The sequence below is a fragment of the Mauremys mutica genome, chromosome 1, assembly GCF_020497125.1.
Source record: "Mauremys mutica isolate MM-2020 ecotype Southern chromosome 1, ASM2049712v1, whole genome shotgun sequence".
Classification (NCBI taxonomy): Eukaryota; Metazoa; Chordata; order Testudines; family Geoemydidae; genus Mauremys; species Mauremys mutica.
The window spans coordinates 214,262,943-214,290,747 of NC_059072.1; the positions used below are offsets into that span (position 1 = coordinate 214,262,943).

General features: G+C 44.1%; 1 protein-coding gene across 2 annotated transcripts in view; it reads left to right on the plus strand.

Annotated features, from left to right (window-relative positions):
- The window catches only part of CFAP47 (cilia and flagella associated protein 47), a 647,660-nt gene that overhangs the window by 604,576 nt on the left and 15,279 nt on the right, over positions 1-27,805 (plus strand). For both annotated transcript variants that reach the window (XM_045022903.1, XM_045023700.1), the window contains 3 exons: positions 9,484-9,655; positions 15,304-15,465; positions 25,942-26,110. In XM_045022903.1, coding sequence (XP_044878838.1) covers positions 9,484-9,655; positions 15,304-15,465; positions 25,942-26,110 — 503 coding nt within the window. The remainder of the gene's footprint in view (positions 1-9,483; positions 9,656-15,303; positions 15,466-25,941; positions 26,111-27,805) is intronic.

Here is a 27,805-nt window from a genome sequence, read left to right on the forward strand (position 1 = left end):
ATCGCCTGGCTGCAGTCCTCCACCCTGCCACCGGAGGTGCAGTATACACTGCAGGACCTGCCCTTCGACACGCAGGGTCTTTTTTCCGAAAAGACAGACTCCCGGATCCAGACCCTAAAGGATGGTCGCGTTGCCATCCGCACCCTAGGGATGCACACGCCGGCGACACAACGCAGGTCCTTCCGGCAGCAACCCTCCCGGCCCTTCTACCAGCAACGCTATCGGCCGTACAATAGCCGGCGACCGGCTCAAAATCGCCGTCGTCCTTCCGGCAATCGGCGTAGCCAGGGCCAGGCCTCTTCCAAGGCCCCTCAGGGGGCCAAGCAGGCCTTTTGATGGGACGCTCGAGGACGGCCCATCACTCTCCCTACCGGATCCTTCCCCTTTATTTTACAACCGCCTTTCCCATTTCTTTTCGGCGTGGTCCCAATTAACAACAGACAGCTGGGTGCTTCAGACAGTCCAGTCGGGATACCGCCTTCAATTTGTTTCACCCCCGCCTTCCCACCCACCCTCCCTGTCCCTCTTCAGGGACCCCTCTCACGAGCAATTCCTCTTACAGGAGGTCCAGACTCTGTTGAGTGTGGGTGCCATAGAGGCAGTGCCTCAAGACAGGCGGGGCAGGGGATTCTACTCCCGTTATTTTCTCATCCCCAAAGCGAAAGGGGGGCTACGTCCTATCCTGGACCTTCGCGAGCTGAACAAGTTCCTGCTCAAGCCCAAGTTTCTCATGGTTACCTTGGGGACCATCATTCCCTCTCTGGATCCGGGAGACTGGTTTGCCGCCCTCGACATGAAGGACGCCTACTTCCATGTCGCGATTTATCCTCCTCACCGACGTTACCTCCGGTTTGTGGTCAACAACGCCCACTACCAGTTCGCCGTGTTGCCGTTTGGGCTCTCCACCGCACCGAGGGTGTTCACCAAATGCATGGCGGTGGTTGCCGCAGCCCTCCGCCGTCGTCGGATACATGTCTACCCGTATCTCGACGACTGGCTGGTTCGCGGTCAGTCTCGACAGCTGGTGATGGGCTAGTTGGCAGACATTCTGTCCCTCTTCCGACGGCTCGGGCTTCTCATCAACGCCGAGAAGTCCACTTTGGTTCCGTCACAGCGGGTGGAGTTCATTGGAGCGGTCCTCGACTCCGTGATAGCCCGAGCCTGCCTGCCACAATCTCGACATCAGACCATGGTCTCCATCATCCAGGACCTCGTCTCCTTCCCGACCACGACGGTGCGCTCCTGCCTCCGCCTCCTAGGCCACATGGCATCATGCACGTATGTCACCGCGTACGCGCGGCTCCACCTCCGCCCGTTCCAGTCTTGGCTCGCGTCGGTGTACCGACCGATTCGCGATCCCATCGATATGGTGGTCACAGTCTCCAGGCCGGCCCTCGACTCCCTCAACTGGTGGCTAGACCCGCAGGTCGTCTGTGCGGGAGTCCCGTTCCATCCGCCTCGCCCGTCCACCACGCTGACCACGGATGCCTCAGCGCTCGGTTGGGGGGCTCACCTGGGCAACCTTCACACCCAAGGTCTGTGGTCGCCGCAGGAGCTCGCTCTCCACATCAATGTACGCGAGCTGCGAGCGATCCGTCTGGCCTGTCGCACCTTCTGCACCCACCTGCAAGGCCACTGTGTGACAGTGTTCACAGACAATACAACAGCAATGTTCTACGTGAACAAGCAGGGCGGAGCCCGCTCCTCCCTCCTCTGCAAGGAAGCGATGCTCCTGTGGGACTTCTGCGTGACCCACTCCATTCACCTGGAAGCGTCCTTTCTTCCGGGAGTGCAGAACACGCTGGCCGACCATCTCAGCAGGTCATTCCTCTCCCACGAGTGGTCCCTCCGTCCAGATGTCGTACACACGATCTTCCAGAGGTGGGGGTTTCCCCAAGTAGACCTATTCGCGTCCAAGGAAAACAGGAAGTGTCACCTGTTTTGCTCGTTCCGGGGTCGCTCGCCGGGCTCCCTGTCGGACGCCTTCCTGTATTCCTGGAAGGATCGCCTACTCTACGCCTTCCCTCCGTTCCCTCTCGTTCACCGAGTGCTTCAGAAGCTGCGGAGGGACAGAGCCACCGTCATTCTCGTAGCTCCGGCCTGGCCGAGGCAGCATTGGTACTCCCTGCTGCTCGAGCTCTCCGTTCGGGATCCCATCCCCCTTCCGTTGTGGCCGGACCTCATCACCCAGGACTTCGGCAGGCTACGCCATCCGAGCTTGCAGTCCCTCCATCTTACAGCTTGGTACCTGAATGGTTGACCCACGCAGAGAGGGGCTGCTCCGCGGCAGTACAGCAAGTCCTGCTTGAGAGCAGAAAGCCTTCCACTTGCTCCACATATCTGGCGAAATGGAAGCGGTTCGCGATCTGGTGTGACCAACGAGGCCTCAATCCCTTTGTAGTCCCGGTTCCTACTATCCTGGACTACCTCTGGTACCTTAAGGGGCAAGGCCTTGCGGTCTCCTCCTTGAGGGTTCACCTGGCAGCAGTGTCCGCCTTTCGTCCATCTGTGGAAGGTCGGTCCAACCAGATGGTTTCCCGCTTCCTTAAAGGCCTGGACCACTTATACCCGCCGGTCCGGCGTCCTGCTCCGACCTGGGATTTGAACCTCGTGCTGGCCAAGCTGATGGGTCCCCCCTTCGAGCCCTTGGCCACATGCTCCCTGCTCTACCTCTCCTGGAAGACGGCCTTCCTTGTCGCCATTACATCAGCGAGACGAGTTTCTGAGCTCCGCGCTCTGACGGTTGGTCCGCCATACACCGTCTTCCACGGGGACAAGGTGCAGCTTCGACCTCATCCGGCCTTCCTCCCAAAGGTGGTGTCAGTCTTCCACCTCAACCAGGAGATCTTCCTCACGGTGTTCTTCCCAAAGCCGCATGCCTCGCCTCGGGAACAACAGCTGCACACCCTCGACGTCCGCAGGGCGCTCGCTTTCTACATCGAGCGAACTAAACCGTTCCGGCGTTCGCCCCAGCTGTTCGTAGCGGTTGCTGACCGCATGAAGGGCGACCCGATATCCTCCCAGCGGATTTCCTCTTGGGTCACCGTGTGTATCCGGACCTGCTACGAGCTTGCTCGCGTACCGCCATGCCGCCTCACCGCCCACTCGACGAGGGCGCACGCCTCGTCGGCTGCCTTCCTGGCCCACGTTCCGATCCAGGACATCTGTCGAGCGGCCACCTGGTCTTCGGTCCACACCTTCGCCTCCCACTACGCGTTGGTGCAACAGTCTCGAGACGACGCAGCCTTCGGCTCCACGGTATTACACTCCGCCACGTCTCACTCCGACCCCACCGCCTAGGTAAGGCTTGGGAATCACCTAACTGGAATGCATAGGAGCAATCACTCGAAGAAGAAAAGACGGTTACTCACCGTAGTAACTGTTGTTCTTCGAGATGTGTTGCTCCTATCCATTCCAGACCCGCCCTCCTTCCCCACTGTCGGAGTAGCCGGCAAGAAGGAACTGAGGAGCGGATGGGCCGGCTGGGGTATATATTCAGCGCCATAGCGGCGCCACTCCAGGGGGCGCCCAGCCGGCCCGCCGGAGTTGCTAGGGTAAAAAAGTTCCGAGATGCCGTGCACGCGCGGTGCGCACACCTAACTGGAATGCATAGGAGCAACACATCTCGAAGAACAACAGTTACTACGGTGAGTAACCGTCTTTTCTTTGAGATCTGTTGCATATGTCCATGATGACCTGCCCTCCTTCCTACTGCATTGGAGTCTACCATCAGCATTCTGGCACAAAGGAACTGAAGAAGGGGCAGAACTACACCGCCCTTTATACTCTCCTGAGCACAAAGAGCCAGGGTGATTTCACAATGCTTCATAAAGTGGTACTGAATCCACACTTGAAACTTCTCCCCAAGATGGTTTCTGAATTCCATCATGATCAGCACAACAGTCTCCCATTCTTTTGCTCCAGATCCCACAAACTGTTCAGGAAAGCTGAACTGTGTAAGAAGGCACTGAGTTATTACTAGAAGAAAAGCTGTTGCAAGGCTCCAGGGTTATTTGTGGTATTTGGGAGCTAGTCCAACTGGAAATCACCATCTTTTTAGAGATGTTATAAATAAATCAGACCCTGCAATATTATGACTAAGCAGTACCAGATGTCCTGTGGACTCAATAAATTAGGGCTAAGGTAACATCTCTAGCATACTGGAGGAATGTGTCTAACTCTGAAATCTGTAAAACTGCTGCATGGAGTTCCATTCACACTTCTAACCAATGGCCATTTCTTACCTTAGGAGAGAAATCAGAGGCTTGTTGTGGGAGAGCAATTCTCTAATTTATGAAGTACTGCTCAGCCTTTTTCCTGGGACTTGTACCCTGTGGGTCACTCTACCAAGAGTGAGGATCTACTAAGATAATTCCAAAAGGAAAGAAAGTTGCTTGAGTACACTGCTTCTCCCGCCTCCTCTTCTGTTTTGTCCGAGTCCTCCAAAGACATTCTGAATTGATGGAAAGGACCAACAATTACTTTTCTGCCAGAGATCTCAGAATGTCTGATGACAATATGTACTCTTAAGAGTGTGGCTCTATAAGAGGGAGTATACTCTGAGAATTCTAAATAGAGGAGAGTTCCTTTACCCTGTATTGATCTACGGCTCTGATAAATTAAATAAAATGTATTGGTTCAGATATCTTGGGCCAGATCTGGCCTTTTACTCATTTGAGTTGTTAGTTCAAGAGAGTGTCTAATATTGATAGATTTAACAGTTACAAAAGTGCAATTTTCAATCAAACATTCTCACAAAGCTTGTAAGGTTTGAGAAGTCACTCCCATACAGAACTCATCCATTTGGCATCTCTTCAGCTCCCAGTTTTTGCTGAAATATTAATAGGTGAAGTAGCTTCTGACAGATCCAAGAGAATTCATCTTTATCCTTTTTAAAATGACATTCTAATCAGAACAAACTCAAGATAGTAAGTGGAATGAGCAATGCATGATGTAACTTTCATCTCTTCAGAATCCAGGTTTTATGATCCTTTTCAGAAAATATAACTTTTTAACATCACAAATAATGATGCGTGCAGGACTGCAAGTAAACTCGGCATAAGAAAGGAACATTTCTTTAAAAAAATAAAGATTTAAAAAACTACATAGAACAAAATCAGTTAAGATGAACAGTAAACTATATTTATGAATAATGTTTCAACAGCAATTATATTTTTTTCTAAATTGTCACAACTCAGAAGCCTTAAAATCCTTGTCTATTCAATACAAAAGCAGTACTTCGGGCAGTAATTTGTATTTATCAAATAAGAGAGAAGATTACAGGCAGGTACTTTATTAATAAGTCAAAAGTAACAAAATAAAGGGAAAGAGACCACTTCATTCTAATATTTAAATTCCTATTACATATTCAAAGAACTTTGTCCAATACCATGCTTCTTACTCAGAGCCAAGGAAGAAGCAACAGTAGCACGGCCATATGGAGAGCTGAGCACCTTGCAAGACCTCTGTTTTTTAGAGGAAGAAACTGAGGCACAGAGAAGTGAAGTGGCATGTCCAAGGTGATACAGCAGACCAGTGGCCGAGCTAAGGATAGAAAACAGGCCAAGGCTCTGTCCACCATGCTGCCTTTCAAAACAGGGATGGATTACTTAAGCTGCATTTTCATGTTGGCTGCACTGTGTTACAACTTGAACTAGCTAAAGTGGCTGTTGTATTAGGCAGTAAATAGAGAATAGTGGTTTTAAAAAGAAAAATAATTGTGAATGATTATAGTTAATATGATCTTTCTACACGAGGTGTAAAATTTTGATTTGTAAAAACTGTGAAATTGCCCACGTGTGTTTGACATGGCAGTACTTTAAAAACCAAGGCACTTTTCTCTCCTGCTGCTTTATTATTTTACCATTTCAATCAAAATTAGAATCTTTAAGAGCTCAAAGAACTTGGATCATTTGATTTAGTCACACAACGTGGACAATTTTCTGGTGATGATATACAACCTTTTTTGCCTCTAGCAGCTGCCACTTCATTTAGGTAGCATGTGTGTCATGGAACTGTCTAGAAACAAATATTAACATATTCACGGAGGGTTTCCATAATATGATATTATGGTAGTCTTTAGGGTTTGCAGCTCTGATGAAAATCTAATTACATTTTTCTGTTTTGAACAGCCATAAATTAGATTTGCAGTGCAGATTCACAACCAGCTAGGGGACTGGCATAAAGATGCTTTCAAATACTTTCATTTGGCACATATAAATACATTGTTTTTCCTCAAGTGTTGTAAATATTAAAATATTTTAACAGAATACCTAATATGAACATAGAACAGGTTATAAAACAGTTAGCCCTGAGCAGAAAAATAAATATTTATCACTTGTGACTAAAAAGACAAACATCATATACAAATGTGGAAAGGAAAACAAACAACATTTTTTTCAGAAACTGAAAGCAGAATGTAATAATCAATTTACCAGCCACAGCATTTTCTTCCTAGCATCTGAACTGTTTGAACTATAAAACAGGCAGCCTTTGTGCAGTATTGTGTGATTTGACTGCCGAAAGAAACATCTGTTCAGCAGTCGCAGTTTTGCCTCTGCGGTAGGCTTCAAATGATGTCCTGGTTTCTCTCCCCTCCTAAGTTAAATTTTTATGTCTGAATCTCCATGTTTTGGCATTTGTGTAGAGGAATGACAACAAGCCTTGCACTATCTCTCAATTTGAATGCATCACCTCAACACCATACTTATTACGAGATCTGTTTGAAAAGGAACAGGAAATTATATTCATACTTTAATGTCCAAGTGTGAATTACAGGGGGAGAAGGAAAAAATGATTCCAAGAATTTTCTCATCGATAGCAAAATCTATATATGTGTTACTTGGGAGCCCATATATTTATATGACAGCACATTTATAATTGAAGTACAGAGTTTGGAACTACTGTACAGGATTATAATACAAGTATTCTGTACTCAGCATATGAAAGTTGCTGGTAATGGATGCACTGCTTAGCAACATAAAATCAGTTAAGCATATATATGATAATCAGATAACAAACTGATTTATTTTGCAGGCATAGGGGAATTGTGGAATTAAAAATGCTTACTTAAAGAGGCACTTGGTCCATCCCAGCTCTCATGAACCAAGCATATAATTGGTTACAGGGTGGGTTACAGGGCTTTTACCACCAACCAAAGAACAACTTAGGGCAGACCCTTCCCAGTCTTCCACATGGACTCAATTCAGTTGTGAAACTTGTTTGGCACCTGCATAAGGGAGGTGGAGTGACAGAGGCCACAAGGATGAATAGGGGGAACCTCAGTCCTCAAAGCTCTTCCCTCTCATGAGCGCAAGGTCCAACTGCACAATCCTGGGTCTCATTTAGCTCTGGAAGCTGGCCCTTTTAGCTTTTACTCACACTGGTCACTAGTTCAGGGCCATTGTATCTGATATCCCTGTGTGTTATCACCGCTCCTACTCCTCCCAAAATTATCCTGGCTACCTCATGGTTCATATTTTTCCATGCCCTGTGAATGCAGGCTGGCTCAATGGCCACCCACCAAACTCGTCTTTCAAGCATCTATGACCAAACCAATCGAGTGTGAGGCCATAAATGCATAATCAGCTCACATCCCTCTAATCCTTAAATTTAAACCAGTGCAACTTGCAAGACCATTTTTGTCCAGGCAAGTAATCAGGACATGTGGCTATTGCTCAGCCCTCAAAGAGTGCAGCAGGGACGTGTGCTGATTCCAACTCATACCCCATCTGCCATACCACCAAAGGCAAATGGCTTCAGCCTTGAAGCTCGGATATGATCCACTTACTGACCTGGCTGCCCACATGTAGTCCCAATGCATAATAGAATGTACGTGGATCCAGACCCCAACCTTCTTCCCAATGTCTCCTACAATTGTAAATAACAAGGTCTGTGCAAACCCTGGCATGCCTAGTGATGGCCAAGTCCAGGAATGCCCACTAGCCTGAGTGTAATCTTTCCAGCACTCCATGTTGCCCATATTAACACCCTTACATTATCCAGCTTCTCCTTGGGTAGCTGTGATACACCTTGCATTTGGACTAACTCAGTTCCCAAATATGTCAACTTGTGTGTTGGCCCTTCTGTCATTTCAGAGGCCAGTGGGACACCCAAGTGGGCACCCATCTTCTGAAAAGCACTCAATAGGTGGGCACATTTGCCTGTTCCCAACTTTCCTGCAAAGAGAAAGTCATCAAGAGAATGAACCACCTATGTAAGCCTGTTTTCCTCACAGCCCAATATTCTAGTATTGTACTAAACTTCTCAAAAGCTGAACAAGAGATGGAACAGTCCGTTGGCAAATATCAATCCAAACAGTAGTAACCTTCAACTGGAAACAAGTTAAAATCCTTGGGATGGACTGAAATGTAGATTTAATGTCACACTTTGCTAACTGTGCACCTTGGCCATATCTCTTTATCATGGCTACTGCTGTATCAGATAGGAATATCAAACTGAACACAGATTAAGATCAATATTGTTATTAATAGAGGGGCCGCAGGGGTAAGGCACATGGTGTACTACTCTCTGTACTCACTCTTATTTTTTTTTTTTTAATCAAAGCCAGAGGCAAAAGGCACAGGTCCAGCATTGGTGAACTCCCAAAGGGACCAGGCGCCTTTTTGGCTGCTACTGCCTCCTGAATTTTTCTTTGAACTATATGGATCTTAAATTCTTTGCCTGCACATGTCTCTTTGTCCTTCATATGGGATCTGAAAGCCAAATAAAAATCCACTCCCAATATAATTCACATCTTTTTTGCTAGGACAGCCCAGAAACATGGCCTTTAATACTTCTAATTTAAGTGGATCAGCAACATACTTCCCCATTATTCAATTATTTTCCCCCTTAATAGAGCCCAGGGTACACAGTAGATTCTCATAAGGACAGGCTGCTGTTTTTACCAGCTGCAATACTTGCTTTAAGATGTTCAGATGGTTAATCTTACAACATTGCTTCGTGGCCTTTTAATAGATTCTACAGTGGTTGAGAGAAGACAGCGAGTGACACCTTTGCTATTTTCAGTACAGCAACTGTGTCTCTGGTTGGCAACCAGCACTGACAATGATGTTCTAAATGAGGGATTTTTGGATAGTACCCTAGTGGCATTAGCAGCAAAAAGCATCATGCTCTTCTAACTTACTTTTGTCTCATTAATTAGAAATACCTCTCTTGCCTGTGAAAGTGGTAACCAGAGCATTGATCATCAGAGCAGAAGTATAAGCATTAAGCTTCTCCTGACTGATTTTTCCTTTTTTTTCTTCTCTCTTTTTGTCTGAGATTCTCCCCTCCACCAATGGAAAGTAGTGAAATTCCCTGTTCAACCAGAAGGTCTCCACTTTTAGATACCTACCTGTTTATTAATTGATATATGTCATACCCAGTACCAAAACACATCTTTACAATTATAATCCTGTTAGAAAGAAGAATGCTTGCATTTAGAACATTCACAAATTGATCTTCTGTGCTTATTTCATTTAGGTTTTTCTACAACCGATGAATTTCTGTATGAAATTCAATATGAATCTAATAAAGTTAAATCTCAGCTAGAGTCTTCAGTGGCTATAAATCTGGTGCAAAAAGACCGGGATGCAGAGTCTGGGATTATAACACTGACTTTCAATATAGTATTTGCACCTAACAAACCAATGAGGTAAGTCTCTGGCACTGAACCTCTAAAGCATCCATATCTATCTGCTTTGAGACTTATTGGCAGTAGTGGGCGCAATATATTCCTTTGTCTTTCCACTCTTTCCCATATGTCCCTCTCTCTGCTCTGCCTCTCTCTGTTTTTCCTCTAACAACAAAAATTTGGGGTGTGCTTACTTGCCCTTTTCCATTGTGATGCTTTGATATTTAAAAGCTGCCAGTGGTTCATCTTAGATGTGGGTTGGGAAGGTTCTGTGAAGTTGTTACTCTGGTTATGTGTGTATCACTGTACTAAGTAGAGTGGAGCACTGGCAATGGTACAGCCCTAGCAACATCAGCTAATAACTTATAGCAGTATCAAAATCCAAGTCTCATGGCATCCAGAGGAGCCAGGAGAGACTACCTCTCTTGGAAAAGTGTCCCTATATGTTTGTGTATTTATTTTTTAACATTTGTTTTAGGTCTGCCAAGTGATTAAAAAAATTAATCACAATTAATCACACTGTTAATAATAGAATACCATTTATTTAAATATTTGATGTTTTCCATATTTTCAAATATATTGATTTCAATTACCACACAGAATACAAATGATACAGTGCTCACTTTATATTTATTTTTTATTACAAGTATTTGCACTGTAAAAAAGAAACAAAAGAAATAGTATTTCAATTCATCTAATACAAGTACCATAGTGCAATGTCTTTATCATGAAAGTTGAATTTACACAGGTAGAATTCTGTACAAAAATAACTGCATTCAAAAATAAAACAATGTAAAACTTTAGAGCCTACACATCCATTCAGTCCTACTTCTTATTAAGCCAATCGCTCAGACAAACAAGTTTGTTTACATTTGTGGGAGATAATGCTGCCCACTTCTTATTTACAATGTCACCTGAAAGTGACATTATGCACTTTGTATTCTGTGTTGTAATTGAAATCAATATATATGAAAATGAAGAAAAACATCCAAAATATTTAATAAATTTCAGTTGGTATTCTATTATTGTTTAACAGTGTGATTAAAACTGCTATTAATCACAATTAATTTTTAATTGCAATTAATTTTTTGAGTTAATCACGTTAGTTAACTGTGATTAATTGACAGTCCTAATTTGTTTTAATCTGGGTGAATCTGAAGCGCTATGATAAAGGGAATTCCAAGAAAACAATGGATATCTACCTGTTCTTTGGTGGCCATACCTAATGTAGGGTGCAGTACTCTGGAAAAGCCTTTGGACTGGATAGTTGGTATAAGAATCCTATCCTTGGCTTTATGAATAGAAATGACCTTCAATTACCCTTGAATACACAAATGATGCATCCACTGAATTTAACTGTAAGTGATTGAGGTCACTAACAGTATCTTTTCATACATATCTCATTTTAAAATATGATTTGATCAGAACCTATTTGTCAACAGGAGAGATGGTTTGATAAGTTCAGGACACATGCTAGGCTAGCCATAAACAAAATATAGCAGAGATCAAGGAAATTTAACAGAGGAGCAACCACTTTTCATTTATTATATAAAATACACTTAACCTTCTCATTGATATCATTTAGATTTGAGAAGTTCCTCTATCTCTAGCATCTGTATGTACCTGGGACCCATAAAACAGTGTGTAGAAAGGTTGGGGTAAATAGTAGTTTCTGTATCAGCTCAGTGTCCATAGCATTTATTGCATCATCTGACAAGGTACGGCAAAGCAAGGCACAAAATACCCACCTCAGACTGTTAAACCTATTACATCCTTCGTTTCTTCAGAAGCACAAGTCAAATCTCAAATATTTGGTTCTAACAGATTAGTTTAACACACTATGAACCATGGCCCAGATCTACAAAAGAATTTGGGATGCTAAAGTGGGAGTTATGGGCCTAAATTCAAAATTGTAGGTGCCATGAGAGCCTCAAAACCCCTGCTAAGCTGCCATCTAACCCTGTAGGGGCCTACATTTTTGCTGTAAAAGTCTCCATAGCACCTGTTTCTGCCTCTGGCCATGACCATAATGTTTCAGCATGGGTGCATATCTCATGTCTAAGTCCCGTCACAATCCTCTAACCAGGTGAAGATATGTACTCCTTCACCTACCTTGCTTGTGGGGCCCAATCTGCTAGGCATTCTTAAAGCATGCCTAATGCCATACAAAACAGTTAAGTGGGGGAGAGGGGGGACAGCCTCCCTTGTAACCTTTAGCCTAGAAGTTAGGGAATTCACTTGGGATGTGGGAGACTCAAGTTCAATTCCCCACTCTGCTTGAGGCGAAGGGATTTTGAATATGGGTTTCCCACCTCTCAGGTGAGTGCCCTAAGTACTGGACTAGGGAGCCACTCTCCGGATCAAAGCATATGTACTTATTTATAAATAGTGGAACAGCTTCAATAGGAGAATCACATCAGAATTTCCCATAATCCAGTAGTTCAGGCATTTACCTGAGGCGTGAGAAACCCAGGTTCAGATTGCATCTCATCAGGCAGAGGGAGGAATTCAAAGGGGGGTCTCCCATATCCTGGGCAAATACCCTAACTGCTGCACTACCAATAATAAGGGAGATTTCTTCTTTCCCTCCAGCTCCCCGCACTGGTCAGTCATTTTGTGTGGAGTTAGGGGTGCAATGTTGTCGCCCTGGCAAGAAAGCTTAGGTACCTGATTCCAGGGAGAGGGTTCCCGGCTGTGGAAACTAAGTGGAAATAGGTCGCTTCCTCTAGCCCAGACTTAGGCATCTAAGTCCCTGAGAGGGACAGGGCAAAGGACACATCCCTCTCCCCAGCATCTGCTATTGGCTAGCTTATGTTGCTCCCCAATTGGTGTGCTGCCTTTTGTGGATCCCATTCTTAGGCACCTATCTCTGTGCCCATGCACTGTATCGGAGACAATGACGTAACCAGGCCCCAGAGGACTCTGGAATCAGGAAGGGGGTCCCTAGCCTATTTTTGCAGCAAAATCTAAAATGTTGCTTACATTTACCATCTTGGAAAAACAGAACATATCCATCTTATCCATAAATACAGGCACACAATATGCAGGCTATCTACACACCAAAAAAATAAAAAATGCATTTATGGATTTATAAAAAAATTTAACCAAAATCATTGTTTTCCCATCCTTTGGCCTGCAAATATATCAGCTATTTTTGATGTATCAACTTTTCTTGCTCATTCAATTTCTGCTGAAAGAACTGCTAGTCTAGTCTCCAAAAATCAATCTTGTGTGTGATGTCACCATAAGATAGAGCCCCAATATTTAAACCCTAACATTTTACCAGTAACTGTTAAATGAAAATTTGTTCAACAGCAATTATGAGACTGCACAAATTAGTAATAAATACAAACATTATATCAACATAAAACATGGGCAACCTCTTTTATATGTCAAACTTTAAACTAAGTAGCAAGGTACATCAAAGCACATGTGTAGTTAGTCAAAAAGCCCAAGGGCTTGAGTCATCACTCCAGTTTGAAGCTGGTGCAACTCTACTGGAACTAAATTAATGGAGTTACACTGCTGTAAAAGAGGAGTAATGCAATTGGGAATCAAGCCCCAAATCTTTATATCTCAGCCCACAATTTTGCCCTTGGGAAAACTTGCAATTTGAGCACAAACAGCATTTGCTTTACATTCACAAATCACAAGGCTGGGCACCAAATGCAAACAAGTGTTGTCAGAAATATACAGGCCACTTTGGAAAATCAGATAGGATTTTTTTCTAAGAGATATGATCTAGGATTTATTTTGGGGAAGTTCTGTGCCCTGTGTTACACAAGAGGGCAGACTGGCTGATCACAGTGGCCCCTTCTGGCCTTAGACTCTACGAATGTATGAAACGTGGGCTCTGTGTCACAGACACCAAACACAAGGATCCATACAGCCATGCAATTTAAAACAAACAAGCCCCTCCCCCCCCAATACTATTGAAACAAATACATCCTCAGCACTTTTCATAGATCATGGTATCTAGTTCATGTTACACAACTATCAAAGTCAGACAGTTATGGTATGTCTGCTTTCATATCATAGGAATGTTACCTGTCCTAGAAAAAAGCCAGCCCTCACTAATATCTGTAACATCCCCTAAGTACTGCTAACACACACACATTCTCTCTCTCTAATTCTATTTGGATAGGGTTCGATCCTTCCACATATGAGGAAAGATTTACTGGTATGCTCCAGCTACTTTTGGGCAACTCTATAAACCCAGTTTTACTGGCTGATCAGACAAGGTTGATAATGGTTCTATATTGTCAAAATGTTGCTTAGGAGCTAAAGTGCACCAGTACATGGGAGAAACACATTCTAACAGAGAAAAGAGATTAATTCTGATCAGAGGCTGCTCAGGAAAGCACCACCCCATACATGCCCCACCCCACACATACCCCTGGAATGCCCCTCCCTTCCCACATATACCCCAACCACCTTCCACCAGCCCCTCTTATCCTTACAACCCCCACATGCACACCAGCAGCCCTGACATACATCCCACTCATCACAGCTCCCGACAGCTCAGCCTCACTGGCCACAGCCCCAAACATCCCCCACTCACCCCAGAATCCTGACCCAACACTCACTAACATACCCTATTCCACCCACAGTCCCCACAACTCACCCCTCCACTCCTCAACATTCCCCACTTGCCCCAACCCCTCAGAGTCCATAGACCTCAACATTCCCTGCTCACCTCATAGCCCACCAACAGCTCACACCCAGCCCCTCACCCCCTGCCCCAGGACCTTCCTGGCCACTTATCAAACACCCCCATTCCCCCAGCTCAGCGTCCTGCTCCTGGATTAGGGCGGTTCCTCTCAATCTCAGCCGTTCAGCAGCTCCATTTGCTCCATCACCTTTTCCCATATTCACACGGCCCAGACCAAATTAGAGCAATGAGTGGCATTGCAACCTGGTGCCTATCATGAAGGCAGGGAGGCCGGGCCAAACCTGAGTCATGCTGCAACCTCATGTGCCAACTTGCAATGTCACTCACTCAAATTTAGCCCAGTCACACTTCCATCTGACGGAGGGGCACAAACGCCAAATGTGAATGCCATTGTGAACCTGTGTTCCAGGTGAAATGCCGTGCTCCATCTGGTTGGGTCCCCATCATCTTGTAGGCCCTGATGGGACTGCACCAATTTCACTGTTATAGCTAGCCACTGTAGGGAGCCTAGGTGCCTAGCTCAGGGTTTGTGGATTCCACTGGCTGGCTAAGCACCCAAAAGTTAAGCATTGTAACACTCAATGTTGTGACTCTGCATTTATAGTCCCTCTGTGGATTGGGGCCCACATTCTTTCCACACCAGTGTAAATCTGGAGTAACTCCATTGCAATATGTAGAGTCACACCGTGTAAATAAAAGAATCAGGCCTCACAGCCGCACCAATTGTTTTGCCTCTGCATTAGGTCATTTCTTAGTAAAACTAACGTACAGCAAACAAGATGAGCTGTTTAGCTGACATTCCATTCCAAAGACAGACTGATAATATGGTATACAGTGTAAAAATTTTACATTCCAATTTAGAGCCAACTGTATTTTCATTATGATGCACTGCAATTTTGCAGAAACACAGGCTTACTTTGCACTTTGGACAAGGATTTATTGACGTTATCTTTCATTATGCCTTCCTTGTAATGATATTTTTAACTTAATTTTGAAGGAATTCAGCAACATTGGTGGTACGGTGCACTACAGGTGGTGTCTGGAAGTTTCCAATACTGTTACTTGCCACTGAGCCAGAAGTAGACGATGTCATCAATATTGAAGCAGCCGGCTTAAACAAAGAATCAGTGATTGGCTTTAGGCTTACAAGTCAGACAAGGTAATGCTCTCAAAGATAAAGCATATATCCACGTTTTGAGGATTGGATTCATGCTCAGAAGAGAAATACATTAGACAGGACGGGTTTGGGCAAGAGGAGCAGGGTGAAGCGGGTGGATCTTGTGACATAAGTCACCATTCATTACCTCCAGTTCCCCTGTATGCAAGAGATGCAGTACACAAGCGCTGTCCTGAAGGTGTGACAGTGGAAGTAGACACATTCTACAACCCTGGGGTAGGCTGCTGACCGTGAAGGATAAGCATGTGTGGGCTTGTTCCATGAGTTAGGATTTCTCCAGGGTTTGGCCCTAAAATGCTTGTGTGCATTAGAATGCATGGGGGTGGGGGGGGGGGAATGTGCACGATACACCACTAAGGCACTTACATTACAGAATAATGATGGAACTGTGACCAAATATTTTTACTAAGATGAAGCTGTTTTAAAACGCTGTATTATTTCCCTCAAGTTGCACTGTTTGTGTTCCTTTTGGTTTTGTTATGTAAACTGTCAATAGCCTGCTTCTAATATACTTTCTAATCTGATAAAGGAAATGAAGTTTGACAATGATTTTTTTCCATCTACAGCAACATTTTTCATAATGGTACGCATATAATAATGTCGCCTTATAAGTCCGGCAGAAAATTATCAGTAGTAATCTGATTTTAAAGTAATTAATTTCTGTGTTTACTATACTGTTATGCAATTGTAATATTAAAACACATATTAGTCCGTAATACAGTGCAAGAAGGTGATGTTCAACTATATGGCTCCCCTATGAATAATTTAAAACTATTGGGAAAAGATGAGCTTGAAGCAAAAGTATGAGGCTTACCATTTAAATCTATTTTCCCCTTTTTAATATGCTTTTTTATTGCATGTCTAGTAAGTGTACTCAGAACACTGGCAGATAAGTGGATAGTTAACATCCATAACAAATTTGTCATTGTAAGATCCCCAAAATAAAAAGATGTCCTTGGCCCTTATTGATTTTTTTTTTTAAAAAGAGCTTACTTCCAAGAGCAGTACATCTGTGATGGACAGTTGTTCCACTTTTTAGATGGCTGTCAATGGTGATGATTCCTCAAGACACTGGAAAAGCCTCCTATCACAATGCTCAAGTTATCAGCTACAGTGGAATAGGGTGTTTTGGGAACAAAAGTGAAGCAATTACTCTGGCAATGTTATAATCTGCTGGTAGGTGTATGATACTAGTGAAGAGACCTAATGTTCTTGAAAAAGGTATAATAAAGTCTGAATCATTACAGTTATATAAATGAAGGTGCCATGATGCAATACAGACTCTTTCCCTGTCAGAGAAACTATAACCTTGTTTAAAATGGAAAAGGATACCCGCCCCCACTCACCCATGTTCAGTGAATGTTCCCAGTACTGTACTGCAAGCTATGTCAAAAATTGCTTTGAAAACCTCCAGCTTGCGGGAGGGGGGTTGGTTTTGTTTAGTTTTTTTCTTTTGTGGGTAGGTGTTGGGAGAAAAAAAAGGAGTTTATAATTATAATTTAGGAATAAAAAAAGTGTCCAACTAAAATGTAGAATATAGCAACTTTCTTATTCAATATCAGATGTAATTTAATGCTTGTATAACTCAAATATAAAAAAAGGAATTAAAAGTTTTGTTTGAGAATCTTTCAGACCTTAACAGAGGAAATCACTCAGTGACTTAGAGTTTTTTTTGCCTGGATTAGGATTTGCTAGCCCCAGCCCATACAGTAAATATTTCTGGTATCTTTTTTAAATCAAAAAGCTTCTCACAGGACCAGATTTCGCCACCCTTACTAACACTGACTAGTATCTTACTACATAAGTAGTACCACAGTGTTCAGTGGAATTACTCATGTAGTAAGATACTACTCATCATGAGTAAGGGAATCACATTGTACAGCGAAGAAAATAGGGCTACTGACGGAATAAGGCACTACTTAGTATGCGGAAGGGAAGATAAATCTGACTACCACAAGGCAATAAATTCAGAATTTAAGTGGATCTGTTCAATTTGTTTGGGCTCAAATATATAAACTTCTTAGAAGAAGAAAATCCCACTCAATATCTCCCAAAGATAAGTGTATGTATGTTCAGTTAGTATTGAAGTATATAAGTGATTTTCCAACTGTGGAAAAGAGGTAGAGTTGAATTTAGGGTAAAACTGGGAGATTGAGCTGGCTGAAATGTCAGATTTCTGGTTCATTTTGTTCTGAATCACAACATGATGAGTTTTTTCAAAATGTCGACTGCTGAGTGGGCAGCCCTAGATTTCAGCTGGCCTGGGAGTCTGGAAACCGTCAGATCCCAGCCTGGGGCAGTCCACATAGTAGGGCTGCCCTGGAACAAGAGACCCCGGTTCCACAGTAAGGAAACTAGGACTCCTGACATTGCGGCTTTGCCCTGCTGTTGTAGATCCTGGAAGATGTGGGTCCCCATCCTCCAGGGCAATCCAAATGGCATTACACTCTGCCTCTGTGGCTCCTGGAGCTGCAGGCAAGGTGGAGAGGCTGAACGCCAGGGCTTTCTGCTTCAGCAGCACTTCAGGAAAGCTTCTGTCACTTTCAGACAGCCCGGGAACCAACATTCCAATTTTCCTGATGGAAAATCCAAATTTTTCAGCAATACTGAAATTTTTTCACAGGAAATCTTGGTTTTACCAAAAGGACATTTTTTGACATAAAATCATTCCAGGAAAAAAATGTTCTACCAGCTCTACTGGGAAAGGATCCCTTAATGAGTAGGAAAGTAGGCCAGGACTGGATGTGGTAGAGTTAGCTATATCAATCTAATTCTCAGAGCTTTGCGTGATTATGAGTTCAAGCTGGTTCTTACTTCACCTATCAGTTCACCCACCCCTGTTATGCAGAGTTAATGTGTTATAAAGGAGTTTCTTGGTCACAAAGGGCTATCCAAGGTTAATTTCAATGCTGCCTAAAGAATGGTACACAGGACATTTTGGCTCTATGTTTGAGTCTGACATTTGTTTCTAATTTTAAAAACTATACATTTTTCTATGCTTTTCAGACCTCTGAAGAGAAAAATGAAGCCTGTTTTACACTGTCAGTTTTGAAAAAATATTTCTGACTTTACTGCTGTATTTCACTAGAATTAGCAGCATGCCAGAATGATTTAATTATGTATGCTGCAAGCAAATTCATTTATTAAATGATGTGTGTGTGTATGTGTATATCTATATCTATATCTGTGTACACACACACACACACACACACAAATGAGTTCTGGATTTTGATGTCATTCAATCTACTTCATGACAATTCTATTAAATTCTCCTAACAATCCAGAGATGTAATTAGAATATTTTAACTTGGTATTTTTCATCTAGTGCAGTTATAAAGTACAAATAGTGACTGAGCTCTTAATTTTTCTTGAGGCTGTAGTTGACATAATGTAAATATTGATATTGGAACATTTAAAGCAGGGTCACCAAAAAAAGTTTATAATCATACTTTTTAGTAATGTGGTGTTTAGTGTTTAACATATTTAAGATGTAAGTTCATAAAGGAGTTGGAATAGGGGGAAGTAACTCACCAGTTTGCATATCTAGCTATCCTTACAATGAAAAATAAAAAGGAAATCTTACCTTAAAAAAGGTGTGAAAAATCCCAGATCTGCTTTTGTTTTCATAACATGGAGGCACCAAAGTCCTTTCCTTCCCTGACTCAGGTATTTCACCATGTAACCAGGCTTTTGTCATTCTGCTTTGGGAATTTTAAAGATTCTATATTTCCAAGGGTGCAGGGTCATCAGTGAAGTTAAAATCTCTTTTGGTGTCTAAGGCACATGCCTTAGAGTGATTGATTAAACCTAAGTTGCTTTCAGACAGGTACAAAATGTAATCAATTATGATAAATGATGGAGACCCTATTATTCTCTATATGTCATCATTTTGTTGAAAAGTGCCCATCATCTAACTTGTGCTTTTCAAATAAAACTTTGCTTTGTAGAATTTTATAATAGCTAATAAGGCTGCTTAAAAATGTGAATTTGGTAGTGTATTAGACCTCTGTTCCGAGTGCCCATCAGCAACGATGTCTTTATGAGCTTTAATTCCAGTATTTCAACTATTGTTAAAACTACACCTTAGCATTCACAAATTGCAAGCATTATTTTCCTGTGGCATTAAATGTCTTTAAATAAGTAACATAGGTTACTCTTCACTTACTAGGGAAAAAAAAGTATATTTGGATCAAAGCTCCTATGACTTTTCCTAAAGACTTGGGTTTTCAAATACAGCTTTCAGCCCCTGTAAATTATGAGGAGAAACCTGCTGTATATCAAAGGGCAGCAATCAATATGGAATGCTTCTCCTAAACTGAAGTGACAAAGAGTTACCTTACTGACAGGTTTAAGGAAGACTAGTCTAAATTTCATGGATATTTTGCAAAGGCCATAATATAATGAAGACTATGTTATACATTCAGGGCTGCAAAACAGGTATGGTGGGCCTAAAAAGGATTTGTATAGACATTGCAGAAGGATCTCTTGTTTCTTTGTATTGAGAACACAGATTTCTAGAATTCATTAAACATCTATGTTTAGCAATAGCCAACATCAAGAATGATTTTAATACAAATTAGCATAAACTGCTACTTACAGAATAATCTAAGGATTAAACCAAAAGGTGGAAATACACAATAAAAACTGCATCTCGCTCTTGCTGGTACTATGGATTTATTTTCTAGTTGTTATTCCATATTCATTAAGAAGGATGTTAACAGTGGCTTGGTCATTAATATCTAACCTTGATTACTGTAGCCTGTGACAGTAATTATAAAAGTCAAAGTTTAGAAGATACATTTACATCTCTTAGTTCATAATGGGCTCTGACCCGGCATAGAAATCTACATTAAGATTTATTTCATGCATGTGCCTCTCCTAAAAACACCATATAGTAAGTACCTTATCTGACCAAGTCTGTGTGTGCCACCCTTGGCTTAGGCACAGAGGCTCTTGGAGATATAAACGTACTGCCTCTTAGGGTATGTCTACTCTAGAAATGTAAGTGAACCTATATTAGGTCAACTTACAGCCACTGCGGTAATCATTGCAGTGCTGCATGTCCACACTACCCTCGCTGGGTCGGTGGTTAGGGGCAGTGTGGGGAGTTGAGGGCCTGATCTCTTAGCTCCACTGGTAGCTCCCTGCCAGGAGCCCAGCTGCCCCACAGGCTCCCAGCAGGGGGCTGCCTCCCCTCCACTCCCTGTTCACCACCGGGAGTGGGGGAAGTCACCAGGGGCTTCTCACCCTCCTCCTGCCTGAACTCCACTGGGAGTGGGGGCAGGCTTATCAGTTTCACACTGGGAGTGGAGGGGAGGCCACCCGGGCTTCTTGCCCCAGCTCTCAGCCGAAAGCGGGTTCCAGCTGCCCAGATCTCCAAAGGAGCAAGGGGCAGCTGGGCTTTCCTGTCAATTTTACGGCCAATGTAAGGAATGCAGTGTCTACACAGACACTGCATTGCCCCAACTACACCGACATAAGCCTTAAACCTCTCTTGGAGGTGGAGTAATGTCGGTGTAGCAGGGCACTTACATCAGCAGGAGGAAGGCTGTAGTGTAGACACTGACATAATTAGGTTGAGACAAGCTACCTTATGTCAACCTAACTGTGTAGTGTAGACCAGCCCTTAGTCTCTGCTGGCCTAGGAAATAGGTACGTTTCATAATAACAGAGCTGCTGGGCAAGTCCCATCTTAAAATATGTAACAAAGCAGCTATGTTAAAGTTGATTATTAATTATATTGTAGGCTTTTGAGGGAAAGGATTGTGTCTTTTCATGTCCTATGTTAGTTGCTTGGCACAGTTTTGCTACTATAAAAACCAAGAACTATTTGCTTCTTTAGAACTTATTAGAAGAAAAACACTATGTTCATTACCAACAAAATCATTCACAAACCTTCTCATGAAAGGAGACCTATTCTTCAACAGCAGCATAATATAGCCCCACATAAATTCTACATGGATTCCTTAACATGGAACATACCATTTAGCCAGGAAATGTGGGACATTTCCATGGAGGAAGGATCCACTATCAAATATTAAGTAGCTGAATTATGAATGAGAGATTTTCTTTTTAAAAGCTAGTTGTGCAAGTCAAAGTTGTTTCTGGGAATGAGAACCCATGAATACATCCATGTTGACAACATCTCGAAGAAGAATTGTTTGACTGTTTCTTCAGTTTCACAAACTAAGATGTAGTCTCCTTAATCATGGCACTTATAGTACTGTACTATGTGATTGTGTTCCAGGTTTGTTTGCTTTTTTGGGCGAGGTTGGGCAGGGGGATAGAAGGAAGAGGAGACAATAATGATATTCCCATTCAGGGCCGGCTCTAGGTTTTTTGCCACCCCAAGCAAAAAAAATTTTGGCTGCCCCCCCACCCCAGCCCTGGGCTCCCCACATCCCCTGCCACCTCAGCCTTGGGCTCCCCACACCGCGCCACCCAGCCCTGGGCTCTTCCCCCCCTTCAACCCGCACTCTCCTGCCACCCAGCCCTGGGTCACTGGTAACTCGCTCCCAAAGCGGGTCATTCAGCAGGAATTTTGGATGTGCACAGAACACAGACAGGATTGGTTCCCATATGGTTACAGAGCTGCAGTTAAGTGGAACAATTTTCAGCTTGTGTGATTGGAGGATATCTAGATGCATATTATAAAACTGTCCTACATACATGAGGAGAAGTTGAGGTGCCTTCATTATTCTTTTATTCCACTCTTTGTTTCCATGGGGAATTTGCCAATGCAATATCACTGTCTTCCTTTTAAACAAACAAACAAACAAACCAAACAAACAAATGGCAATAGCTGTTGAAAATAGCAATTCCAGTCCTAATAACCACTGGGAAGCATTTCTTGCTCAATTTTATCCCACTTTTTCTACAGCAAGTTACAGTGGATCAGTATATTTGATTTGGGAGAAAAAAGTAACAGCTGCCCAACTTGAGCTTGAGCACTCCTGAATTTTGAGGGTGTTCAAATCTGGAAGGCAGGTGCTAGATTCCCTTTCTGAATATTAGCTAAATCTGGAAAGGAAAAGTCAATTTCTGCTTCTATGGCTCAGAAGTGGAAAACCTCCTACGTGCCTGGTACTGTATCTAAAGCTGCCCACTTCCTCTAGTAGAGCCTCCCCTCCCTTACTTTTCATTTTAAATTCCAGTGGGATCCACGTACCTCCCTTGCTAGGCTTCAGATAGAGAGGTGCACTGTCCATTTAGTCCACCCAATTCCTTCTTTGGGGTCTGCAAGGTGAGGTCACACCAGTATCCCTAATGAAGTCTGGGGAAGTCTTCTGAAGGGGATATCTGGGCCAAAGCCTTCTACTCCTTGGGCATACTTGTTCCCTGTTCTAGGGTTATCTACCATACATCTGTATTTTCACGGACATGTCCGGCTTTTGGGGTTTTAAATAGCCGTCCGGGAGGAATTTGTAAAACTCTCAAAGGTCCGGGATTTCCCTCCCAATGCAGAGCGCAGGGCGGCTCAGAGGGCAGCCCAGCCCGATTGAGCCACTCGCATCGGGGACTCTAGCCAGCCAGAGCTCCCCCCCTGCAGCCTCAGCGCACCGTGCCAGCAGCACTCAGGGGGGATGGGGCTGCATGCTCCTTGGGGGAGTGCAGCAGCATGTCTGGCTCCGCGTGGAGCCAGACACGCTGGTCTGAGCTGCATGGTAAGGGGGACAGGGGATTGGAGAAGGGGCATGGGATCCCAGGGGGCAGTCAAGGGACAGGGAGTGGGGGGGTTGGATGGGTCAGTGGTTCGGGGGGGGCTGTCGGGGGACAGGCAGCGGTTGGATAGGCGTGGGAGTCCCGGGGGTCTGTCAGGGGGCGGAGGTGTACATAGGGGTCAGGGCAGTCAGGGGACAGGTACAGGGTGGGATCCTAGGGGGGCAGTTGGGCGGGGTCTCAGGAGGGGGCCGTCGGGGACAAGGAGAAGGGAGGGTTAGATAGGGGGTGGGGTTCCGGGGGGCTGTTAAGGGCAGGGGTCCCAGGAAGGGGTGATCAGGGGACAAGGAGCAGGGGGGTTGGATGGGTTGGGGGTTCTGTGGGGGGCAGTCAAGGGGCGGGGAGTGGCTGGGGTGGGGCTATTCCCTCCTCCCCCCCCTGTGGAGTGTCCTTTTTAAAAAAATGTTAAAATATGGTATCCCTACCATTCCCAGTGCCACCCCGTTCTACCAGTGACTCTCCATTCACAGCAAGCTGCAGCATGAGGTCTCAGGTACCTCCCTCCCTCCCTCCGTCTCTCTCCCTTTCCTGTTGATAGCCACCAAGGGAATGCTGGGAAATGTAGTTTTTTTTCCCTGCTCCAAGACTGGCTCTATAGGCAGGGAGCTAACCAAGGAACTACAGCTTCCAGGGCCCCCTGTTGGTTCTCAGCTCCCACACTGGATCTCTGCCACCCCTGCAAATGTGCCGCCCTACGCACCTGCTTGCTTTGCTGGTGACTAGAGCCATCCCTGTTCCCATTCTCCAGTTGTTTAATTGTTTTCTCTTCCTTCTTTAGCTATTTATAGGTAAGCTATTTTTTATTTAGAAAAAAGCCAAACACTATTTCATGTTTTATCCCTTTTTCTCTCTCTCTTCACGTCTTACATTCACGTTTGCCCCTCGGCATAGAATGGCATTCCCTTTGTGGTCTGCCAGACACCACCTTCTCCTCATTTAAATCCATTCTTAATGCTCTCACTGTCTCAGAGATAGTTGTGGGAGAACTGGAATATGGGACATCGAGACTGGCATATTTGGAAGAATGGACAGGGCAAGGTCAGCCAGTGTGATAAGAGACCAGTTCAGGTAAGTAGGGTGGGGAATGTTTATGCAGCGCATTAAAGGCCAGGAAACGAATTTAAATTTCCTGATGGAAAAGAACATAAGAACAGCCACATTGGGTCAGACCAATGGTCCATCTAGCCAGAATCCTGTCTTCTAACAGTGGCCAATGCCAGATGCTTCAGAGGGAATGAACAGAACAAACAATCATCAAGAGGGAGCCAGCAAAGGTGGAAGATGCCATGAGACTGAAGCACACCAAAATGTTTGCAGTCACGTTTGGGATGGTCTAGAGGAGGCAATGAGGTTGTAATCAAAGCCTATATCTGGAGGAGGAGAAGGAGGAGGATGCAGTAATCAAGGTACAGAAGAAAGTTGTGGCTGTCATGACAGAGGAAAGGTCAGATCTTTTAAGCATTGTGGAAGAAGAAACTCAAGATTTGGACACAAACAGGATGTAAGAAGAGAATGAGGAGCAGATGCTGACCCCCAGGTTATAAGCCTAGATGACAGACAGGATAGTGGAGTTGTCATCAATAACAAAAAAGGAAGGAAGGAGAATTTTTGGGTGGGAAAAAGGAATCAAATTTCTACTATGTTAACACCAAGTTAATGATGAGATGTCCCTAACGAGAGGTGAGAGAGAGGCTGCAATTTGGAACTGGAGAGAGAGAGAGAGAGAAACTATTACTTATTTTTTTGTACTGCCCAACCATTATCCTTGTTGAAAATTAGACAAGATTTCCTTATGAGCCTCTGTACTATCCTGAAACTTGTTAGACAGCAAATCCTACAATAGCTGTAATAGAAAAAAAACCTCTCATATCAAGCCCCATCGCCATAGTGTCAGTGGAATAACTGACATCCGAAGAAGATCCGATGCATCTTCTTGCATCCGACAAAGTGGGTATTCACCCACGAAAGCTCATGCTGCAAAACATCTGTTAGTCTATAAGGTGCCACAGGATTCTTTGCTGCTTTTACAGAACCAGACTAACACGGCTACCCCTCTGATAGTGGAATAAAAGTCACTCTATCCAGGCATCATTTATTTAACCCAGTTTTTAAAATGCTGCATTTAACATATAAAACGTTTGTGTACAAAAGTATGGAAGTAATTTGGGAAGAGGAGATAGGAAGGAGCGATTTTTCTCTGTCTTCCTTTCAAGGCACTTGGGATCCCTTCCCTATATAACAACATCTGAACAGGTGGGTAGTTGCTTCACAGAAAGACTTGATCCCTACCCCCAGTTTACAGACTAAATTTTATTAAACAAGGTTACCTTGTGGTCTCCATAGGGCATTGCTTTTGCTAAAATGGGTTGATTAAAATCCTACTTACCATACATGCAACTCCAGCTGAAATCAGTGGGGGTTTTACATAAGTCAGCCAAGCAGCTTTTGCTCCAACGTGGTAACCTATTGTTACTGGTACCTGGTAAAATGGGTTATTTTCATATTACTAAGTTGAGCTGTCCTTACAGATCAGTTGTGTTTCCTTTTTCATTAAAGGGGCAACAATCCTATTATTATTCAGTATGCATCCATAAGCTATCAAGTATCATGACTCACAGCTGCATGGTAGCATTCATGTTTATTTGCATGTCTACTGCAACAGGATACCTGCTATTTTTAAACAGAATTGCATAATGATCATATGTAATAGGCACAATATACTTTTACACTCTTCTTTAGGTATCCAGAACCATTCACTGCATACTTCCTGCCAGGCAGTGACCCAGAGTTTGTTGTATTGCCACAAGCTGGAGAACTTCTTCCACTTGACACTGTTGGAACCCATATAACCGTTGGATTCAAGCCAAGTATGTACAGCAAGAAGCATAAAGCAACTTTAGTAATTCAGGTGAGTCCTCTAAGAGTGAGTGGGCTTGCTGTATTATATTAATGGACCAAAGAAGTTTCTTTATGAAGAAGTTGTTTTAAAACAAGCCCGGCTCTGTTACTAAAGTTACCACTAGGGTCGCCAAATTTCTGATTGCAGAAAACCAAACACCCTTGCCCTGCCCCTTCTCCAAGGCCCTGCCCCCGCCCATTCCATCCTCCCTTGCTCACTTTCACCAGGCTGGGGCAAGGTGTTGGAGTGCAGAAGGAGATGAGGGCTCCAGCTGGGGGTGCAGACTTTGGGGTGGGGCCGGGAATGAAGGTGTAGGGTGCAGGAGGGGGCTCCAGGCTGGAGCTGAAGGGTTCAGAGTGTGGGAGGGGGCTTTAGGCTGGGGCAGGGGTGACAGCTCTGGCTGGGGGTGCAGGCTCTGGGGTGAGGCCAGAAATGAGAGGTTCAGAGTGTGAGAAGGGGGCTCAGGGCTGGGGCAGGGGGTTGAGGTATGGGGGAGAGGTGAGGGATCTTCCAGGAGCAACACAGAACCAGGGCAGGCAGAGAGTCTGCCTTACTGCACTGCGCTGCCGACTGGACTTTTAATGGCCCAGTCAATGGTGCTAACTGAAGTCGCCAGGGTCCCTTTTTGACTGGGCGTTCTGGCCAAAAACTGGATACCTGGCAACCCTATAGTTACCACTGTTAAAGAAATGACAAACATAAATCTAGAAAATTAACTCGTGGAATCTTTATAAAGGGGTTTCAATTTTAGCTGCCATGCATTTGTACTATCTTCGTAGTAACATTCCTAGAAGTACATTCCTATCTAGATCCATCTACCCCAGGGATTGGAAACCTTTGGCCCGCAGTCCACCAGGGAAAGCCCCTGGCGGGCCGGGCCGGGTGTTTACCTGCCGCATCCGCAGGTTTGGCCGATCGCAGCACCCACTGGCTGTGGTTCACCGTCCCCGGCCAATGGGGGCCGCGGGAAGGGCAACCAGCACATCTCTCGGGCCGCACCGCTTCCCATGGCCAGTGGGAGCTGCGATCAGCCAAACCTGCAGATGCGGCAGGTAAACAAAACAGCCCGGCCAACCAGTGGATTTCCCTGATGGGCCACATGCCAAAGGTTGCTGATCCCTGATCTACCCCAACCTTACCCAGGTGAGGGACTGCATGAGCAAAGGAATTTAACAGTACATCAAAAGTTTCATCAGAAGGAAAGCAAATAATCAAGTTAATTTTTAACTAGGTGAAAAAAGCATGTGCTGTCATACAGGTGTAATATGTAAATTTAAAAAAACTGAAAATGGTTGAGAATTTGAAAATTGGATGATTGAACCTGGAGATATTCTAAACAAAAAAGAGCTCACAACCATGCTTCTCGCTGTTTCCATTACTTCACAATGACTCAGACAGAAGTGACAATCTTGGTATTTTATTATATAGATAGAGGGTTTGTGAGCAAGGGATAAAAAGGGCCTAAGTTTATGTATTCATATATAGGAGCAAGCGTCTGAAAGTTTCTCATCTTCCCAGGAATGGTGTTTAGAAACTCTTTACCAAATTCTGACACTATTAGGCTACTAAATCACAAACTAATTAAACAGTTCTATAGCTAGAAAATAAGATGCTTAAAACCAAACAAACTGAAAGGCAAATTACTGGATAAAATGATAAGATATATTGGCTAAGATAATTACTACAGTTCACCTTAATTTGATC